Source organism: Olea europaea, chromosome 14 (genome assembly GCF_002742605.1).
Source record: "Olea europaea var. sylvestris chromosome 14, O_europaea_v1, whole genome shotgun sequence".
In the NCBI taxonomy this organism is placed as follows: domain Eukaryota; kingdom Viridiplantae; phylum Streptophyta; class Magnoliopsida; order Lamiales; family Oleaceae; genus Olea; species Olea europaea.
In genome coordinates, this window is record NC_036250.1 from 7,091,012 (window position 1) to 7,099,522 (window position 8,511).

The 8,511-nt window shown below is 33.1% G+C and overlaps 1 protein-coding gene across 1 annotated transcript; it reads right to left on the minus strand.

Annotated features, from left to right (window-relative positions):
- Positions 1-650: 650 nt before the first annotated feature.
- LOC111408976 (serine/arginine-rich splicing factor SR45a-like) lies at positions 651-6,564 on the minus strand. The gene is made up of 8 exons (XM_023038854.1): positions 6,470-6,564; positions 6,339-6,358; positions 4,738-4,890; positions 4,495-4,594; positions 4,087-4,236; positions 3,367-3,436; positions 3,102-3,272; positions 651-992 (listed from the first exon to the last, which is right to left on the minus strand). The coding sequence occupies exons 1-8, from the start codon at positions 6,470-6,472 to the stop codon at positions 931-933; spliced, it is 729 nt and encodes a 242-aa protein (XP_022894622.1). The 5' UTR covers positions 6,473-6,564; the 3' UTR covers positions 651-930.
- Positions 6,565-8,511: the final 1,947 nt, after the last annotated feature.

Genomic DNA, 8,511 nt, shown 5'->3' on the forward strand with positions numbered 1-8,511 from the left:
TCATTGTTTCATATCAAACTTCGGTGGCTTTTCCGGTTTAACCAACCGATCCGGTCCAATTTTTACAACATTGAGCATACTACAATATGACTTGAATAGGACCAAGTCAGAACCAATCAATTCTCAATGCCATTTATTACGATAAGATTTTCATTGATGTCTTCTTTATTATGCAGGGACTGTAACGTTACTGTCAAGATCATTGATTTCGAATCCAGTCCTCGATTCAAATATTTATTAGGAGTGATTTCTGAAACACACAAGAATTCTTCAACAAATTTTTCAGAACAATGTGAAGCATGTTATTCCCACTCAAAGAAAAAACAAGATTAGAATCCTGTTTTAACCCCATTTTTTGCCTGCCCCAAAATGTATTTTGAATTAGTATTTTAATAGAAAATGTGTAGTTCAAAATAATAATAATAATAATAAAATCAAATCAAATTTACGTGTAATATTATTTTGTTGAAGAATATGTGATTGAAAATAAAAAGAAAAATATATTTTGAAAATAATGAGAACCAAACTAGGACTAGATACAATTTCAAAGTACTAGTTTCTAAGGGCATTTTAAGTGTGGATAATATTGGATAGCACTACGCAGTACAATAAATTAATTTTTAACACACCACACACGAAAAGGAAAGCCCTGTGACTGAACAGTCTCATCATATAATAAGCATTCACCAAAACATTACAGCAAAGCCACTTTACTGACAAATTTTCACATTCATGAAAGTTTAACTAATAATACCTGAACAACATGCATAATATAATACCACAGGAGAATCCACACCAGTTTGGTCCAAACCATAACATAATCATACAAGTCTTCATACGTGACTTAAAACTTTCAAACGAAAAAGCTTAAAATCCGATAATGTCTTTGCCTACGACAACATCAATAATTCCATCAAGGCGAATATGACCTTATCTGTCCCTTCTTGACCTTCCACCATAAGGTGAACGCCTAGGAGAGTAGTAACGTTCACCTCTGGGCCGATGACCGTGGTCAGCACAGACTAATTTTCTGGTTTTTGTTTTAGGGATAGGTGGAGGTTGGAGGGGTGGGGATTGAGGAAGATGAATAGTGTATTTATTTATTTTATTGGTTTTTGATATAATTATTTTGGGGCTTTTGCTGCAATTTTCCTTAATTTTGGTCAATAATTTGTACTTGACAACATCACAATCATCTATTTTAGAAATTATTTTTAAAATCGACGATCCGAATTTTGACAACACTAATGTTGTCAATCATAACTGTCAAACATGATTGTACAAATATGTTAATTATGAAACTTTTACTGATTTCAACTTTTTCCTTGTTAACAGTTCGATCTTTTGTACATAGAATTGTAACTATTATTTTTATATGGTTGGTTGGCATGCTTTATACTTCGGTTAATTTTTCAAATTGACTAAAAAAAAAGTCTTAATTAATAGTTGTCTATCGTGACAAATTTGATATAAAGGCTTTCAATGTTGCTACATACATATTTCGATTTACACCATCACACCATCTTTCACATTTCACATATCTTAATTAATAGTTGTCTATCGTGACAAAATTGATATAGAGACTTTAAATCTTGCTACATATATATTTCGATTTACACCATCACACCATCTTTCACATTTCACATATCTTAATTAATAGTTGTCTATCGTGACAAAATTGATATAGAGACTTTAAATCTTGCTACATATATATTTCGATTTACACCATCACACCATCTTTCACATTTCACATATTTAATTAAACCATCAATCTTGTCATATCACCCATCCGTCAACAAGGACGTCAAACTTTATGTATAAATAGCTTAATTGAAAGACTTCTTACACAGATATTTGTTAATAGCAACTCAGAATTGTACAAGTATACTCAAATGTAATTGACCCAGACATCAACCTGGTTCAAAGGATCGAACCAAGGTCTAACCAAGATTGACCCAATGATTTTTAAAAAAATTAAAAAAAAAAATAAATTTACAAAAAAAAAATAAAAAAAAAATCAACAAATAAGATTAAATTGAAATTAAATGGCCCAAAAACTGCTATGACCTGTTACAGATACATGGCCCATGTATGCAAACCCCACCTTCCTCATTGTTTCATATCAAACTTCGGTGGCTTTTCCGGTTTAACCAACCGATCCGGTCCAATTTTTACAACATTGAGCATACTACAATATGACTTGAATAGGACCAAGTCAGAACCAATCAATTCTCAATGCCATTTATTACGATAAGATTTTCATTGATGTCTTCTTTATTATGCAGGGACTGTAACGTTACTGTCAAGATCATTGATTTCGAATCCAGTCCTCGATTCAAATATTTATTAGGAGTGATTTCTGAAACACACAAGAATTCTTCAACAAATTTTTCAGAACAATGTGAAGCATGTTATTCCCACTCAAAGAAAAAACAAGATTAGAATCCTGTTTTAACCCCATTTTTTGCCTGCCCCAAAATGTATTTTGAATTAGTATTTTAATAGAAAATGTGTAGTTAAAAATAATAATAATAATAATAAAATCAAATCAAATTTACGTGTAATATTATTTTGTTGAAGAATATGTGATTGAAAATAAAAAGAAAAATATATTTTGAAAATAATGAGAACCAAACTAGGACTAGATACAATTTCAAAGTACTAGTTTCTAAGGGCATTTTAAGTGTGGATAATATTGGATAGCACTACGCAGTACAATAAATTAATTTTTAACACACCACACACGAAAAGGAAAGCCCTGTGACTGAACAGTCTCATCATATAATAAGCATTCACCAAAACATTACAGCAAAGCCACTTTACTGACAAATTTTCACATTCATGAAAGTTTAACTAATAATACCTGAACAACATGCATAATATAATACCACAGGAGAATCCACACCAGTTTGGTCCAAACCATAACATAATCATACAAGTCTTCATACGTGACTTAAAACTTTCAAACGAAAAAGCTTAAAATCCGATAATGTCTTTGCCTACGACAACATCAATAATTCCATCAAGGCGAATATGACCTTATCTGTCCCTTCTTGACCTTCCACCATAAGGTGAACGCCTAGGAGAGTAGTAACGTTCACCTCTGTAGGGAGAGCGCCTAGGAGAGTAATCACGTTCACCTCTGTAGGGGGAGCGACTAAGAGAGTATTCACGTCCACCTCTGTAAGGGGAGCGCCTAGGAGACCTCCGGTACCCAAAGTCATCACCACGGCCAGAACTTCTACGATGCCCACCAGAGCTACCACGATAACCTTTCACCCAAGCAATTGATTAGTTTCTCATTACTTGACATATTACTTTCGAAATGACTAAAAATCAACAGCAAAAAAGCCAACAGGAACTCACCATCGCCCCTACTGTTCTTGAGCCCGAGATAGTGACCGGGTGTAGGAGTCCTTGCGCGTTTCCTTCTGGACTGAAAGATAAAAAGGGTCTCAATCGAAAATCTGGAAAAGGAAGGTCTAACATGCATAATTACAAGCATGTACAAATACAAAATACATGCTTTTGGTCAGAATAGTGTATCCAAGAATCTCAAATGACACAAATGTAGAACAGCAGAAGCAAAAAACACATCTATTTCTTTCTTGGACTGATCATTTAGCTGGCCATTGATCAAGCTGTTTGATTAAATGTTGCAATGGATGGACTGATCATTTAGCAGCAAGTTAATTAAAGACCAATAGCATCTACTCCATTTTCGGTTTAAAGAAACAAAACAAACAAGCTAAACAATAAAACTAATGCTAAGTGTGAGATACCATAGAAGGCTGATTAGAATGTTGTCAATGACCCTTGATTAGTTGAGAAGTGAAAGTATTTCCTGAGGTTGTATTTGTTGTGCATATAATTGCTATTTAGTTGATCAGATGCAAATGAAAAGCTGTTTTAGCTGGCCATTGATCAAGCTGTTTGATTAAATGTTGCAATGGATGGACTGATCATCTTTGATTGCTGCCAACATAGCTGATGCAATGTCTTCTGAATATAACCGGAAAATCTCCAGGTCAAAAAGACTGATATACAAACAAATTGGTTGTGCATTGTGTATAGGTAACTTCTTACCCTCTCCACGGTTATGTATCGACCTTCAAGAACTGATTGATTAAGGTGCTTGATGCACCGATTCGCATCCTCAGCAGAGTTCATTGATATAAATGCAAAACCACGAGAGACGCGAGAACGTGGTTCCACAACCAAAAATACTGATTTCACCTGGAAAATAGAGGAAACAAAAGGATATCAGGGAAAAAGTTACAAATAAGTCCAGACAAGTTTAAATAGCAGAACTCAAAACTTGAGATACCAGGCAGAATTCCATTTTTTGGTACAGAGTACATATATTACAGGAGATACTTTTCTGATTTCACTTATCAACTATAACAAATCATGTCAACAGCAATCATCTCACAGACACATTTTGTCAAGAAAGCTTTACACCAAAAACACATTTATCGTTAGCCAGGAGCCAACCTTTCCTTCCTTTGAGAAATGATCTTCAAGGTCTCTTTCAGTGACCCTCATAGAAAGACCAGTAACATATAGTGTATCCCCAGCATTAATAACCTCGCTCCTACATGACAAATCAGAGGAAAGAATAAGCATAAACAAAAGCCATCTCAAGTTGCAAGGTTATTTTTTTTACCTAAATTACAAGAATCTCTTACTACAGCAAAAATAGCATCTTGCGAAAACCATTGAGAAAATTATGATCACCTGCCACGATTTCTAGACATTGATCTTGACCTTGACCTTGACCTTGATCTCGACCTGTCCCTTGGCCTTGACCATGATCTAGATCTGGATCTAGATTTTGACCTTGACCTAGATCTTACATTTTCATCCAAAGGAGAAGGAGACCGAGCATACCTGATATACATAATCAACAAGATGAAATGTTAGAGAAGGTTCAAAATTTCAAAATTAATTGTTTGTGTGAGTGAAAACTATATCTACTAGGATACAACGAAGGGAGAAGGTCCAATTTATGATTGAAGGATCAGTTTGAAATGTCACACCATCATCTCAGAAAGATACTAGCCATGGCATTGCAGAAAAATAATAGGAATGGAATGAAAATGTATCTACAAGTAAGAGCTTTATATGTAGACACCTCAAAGTCAAAAGTATATCAGTAATTAAGCAAGGGGAAAAACTATTAACGTATGGCAGTTGGCAATGCCTTCATTCAAAATTTTTGATAGTGGAAAATGATGAACATAGAATAAAAAAGCTTCAAAGATGGCTTCGCCAGATGCACACTTGCATAAAATTAGAGTAAGTTTTAGAAGATAAGTTGTGCCATTGCCTGACATGATCAGTCCAAAGTTAAAGTAAATTCGTGAATAATCATCAAAAAAGCTTTTTCTATACAATCTTTATGTCCGCAAAGCTGGCTGCATATGTTTAAACAATTACCCTCCTTGATACTTTGAATTTAGCAAATAAATCCCTCAAGCTTCAATGGAAAAGGATATAAAAAGAGATGAAGCTACAGGTATACTGCGTTGGTTTCAAAAGTTCAGACCTTATATATTCTGTGGTCTTGGACCATGTTAACCAGAGGATGCAATTTGATACTGGCATTAAAATACTCGAAGAAATGCTCAACAATCTATTTAAACTTATTCTCTCAATTGTTCAGAACATCAATCCCCTCCCCCAGTTTTTCTAAATAGGGCCATTCTAGTGGAAAAATGAAACACTAACGAATTCACATTTTTAGAGATACAAATGACTATAACTACACACAAAACTGTTTTATTTGTCTAGTAAGATCAAACATCTTCACCCAGAAGGGGATATCAATAGTTTTCATTCAATATCCAGGAAAGATGCAGTTCATGATGGCTATACCTAAAAATGACTAGACATATAGAAAATTCAACTATGACCCATAGTCAGATCCAACCAAGTTCAAATCTTCATCAATCCAAAAATCCTAGAAAATAAAAACAGAAGATAATTCATAAGGCAGCATTTACATGTGAATCATAAGCTACAGTGCAACGTACTAAAAAATAAATTCTCTCAGGGCCAAAAACAAATACATAGACCCAAATACAAAAGAAACACAAATCGGTACCGCCAAAATAACGAAAAATCATTTTTATCCACGAGAAATATACTATACTATCAACTATCAAGTGTAACACCAAAAACCGTGAGAAAAACTTACAAGAAAGCAAAATTTAAACGCATATTTACGAACCTAATCAAGCACCCAAAACCCCTTTAATCTTATAGATCGGAAGGTATACTAGCCCTAGAGAACAATAAAACATAAAATCAACACAGATTTAAATCCGGATTTGTACCTATTGCGAGGAGAATCAGCCTGAAAAAACTCGCAAAAAAAAGAACAAAAAAATGTTAGTTATTTTATAACCAAGATATTATATATTCGAAAATCTGTATATACAGAGACAGAGACAGAGAGGGAGCTTGCCATTTTCCCAAACTGAAATGAAGAACCCTAAAAATTACGAAGCGTTTTCATTCGTGAATATATGTAGACGAGTTGTTAGTTATTTTAAGACTATTTTTAATTTTATTCGACTGTAGCCTTCTTTTTAACAATTTTGCACCCCATAGGCCTGGAAAAAAATCGAAAAATCAATCAAATCAATTAAATCGAACAGGCTTGGGCCGAATCGGGTCGATTTGACACAAGTGGTTTGATTTGATTATCTTTTGAACAAAATCATAGTGAGTCGATTTAATCATTGTTTGAAGTTGCAGGCTGCTAGTTAATCGAACCAACCCAACCATTTTACGTGTTTACCTTTTCTCTTTAAAAAATCAAAAAATAAGTCGCAATCTCATAACTATATATCGATTCCTTTTAATCTATAATATTGCCGATAAGTAATAGTGTTGAGAATTTTCTTTCACAAGCTCGTTATATTATACTTGACATTTTTTTCTTATTCAGGAAGTTAGATTAAAAAAAATAAAATAAAATAATCTTAAGTTTTCTGTTGATCCGTTTTTATTAATCTTTTTTTTTGTTAGTCAATAGTTCTTGTAATATAAATTTATTTAGTTATTTTAATTTTTGTAACCCAAAACTCGAACATTTTTTTAAAATTAATTTGGACAAAAAGTCGAAACCAATTAACCGAACTATACTGATTTGGCTTGATTGGTTCAATTTAAGAGTTAGAATGAATTGGTTTGGGTTGAAATTCGTCCAAGTCGACTAATTTGATTTTGAGTTGAAGTCAAAACCGATCCAAGCAAAACCACTCCAAGAATGCAGACTTGGTTTAATTTTTAACAAAAAAAAAAAAATGATCACAAGCCTTAAAAAAAAAAAAAAAAAAAAAGGAGAAATGCTATTTATACATCATTATTTACATAATGGTGCACGGATAAATAATATGGAAGAGCAAGAAAGAAGAAACTCAAATATTATAATTTATATTTTTATGTTATCTACATATACACCATTATGTACCCATGGACGTACAAATAGCATTAGCTCACAAAATAGAGTTGATAGTTCCAATTTAGATAGCGATAGTTTTTTTTTTTTTTTTTTTTTCATGACCTGGAAGTTTTCCTATGGAGAATATGCCAGGTCAAACTTTAACAAATGCATAAAACTATACATTGAGATATAGCATGTTCGAAAGTGATTATGAGAATTGATTTTTTGACCGTTAAAGAGAAAACTGGATTCCACCTGTGAGTGAAGAAATAAAAAATGACGACTAGAATAGCGAAATGACAATCAAAAAATTGATTTTTTGAGGTAGAAAATTGCTACCACACTTTATAGTTATTGGCTAACAATATCATTGAAAAGTGTAGAGCATATTCTTACTCGAACTCTCTCAGCTTATTGACATTCTTTCATTTTTATAGAAGTCTCACTTAGCATCATATTCTAACTAAAATTTCATGTAATCGATGCTGACATGGTCATGAAGATTCTAAACACGTCCGAAAAAAGTCATATGGGCGGTAAGTTAGTTTTCTTATGTGCGAAAAAATATCTCATTGATAGAGGGTGGACAGGAAACATATTACCCACAATTTGGAAGTATTTGTTTGAATAAAAATGGAGTTCTTTATTATCACACCTCGGAATTACAAGTCAGAGAGAGTTTCTATGGTTTTCAATGTCACAACCCGCTTGCATGACAATATATTACATGATACACATTATTTACTAAAATATGAGAACGTTTAAAAGGCAACGATTGTAAAGTATTTGTCAACATTAAAGTTAGTTCATATTCATAATGTCTATCGAAAAATAATGAGCTAAAGTTCAAATTTGATAAACGAGGGTGAGGATTTGTGTTATGTGACCATGAGAGTAAGGAACGGGTAGCTTATGCCAAACCACTGCCTTCTTGGTAGAATGCTCTGTCTCTTATGTTCATCAAAGCACAAGAATTACCCACGGTTACTTTAAATATTTTTGAATTATTTTTTTCTTATTCTTCACGGTTATGTAATATTTTTTATACAAGAAGCCAA

Excerpts from the sequence above, each read along its gene's own strand:
- LOC111408976 (XM_023038854.1), bottom strand. Across the intron at positions 4,595-4,737 it reads ATGTCTAGAAATCGTGGCAG|GAGCGAGGTTATTAATGCTG; the intron begins GTGATCATAATT and ends TTTGTCATGTAG. Across the intron at positions 3,437-4,086 it reads GATACATAACCGTGGAGAGG|TCCAGAAGGAAACGCGCAAG; the intron begins GTAAGAAGTTAC and ends TTTATCTTTCAG.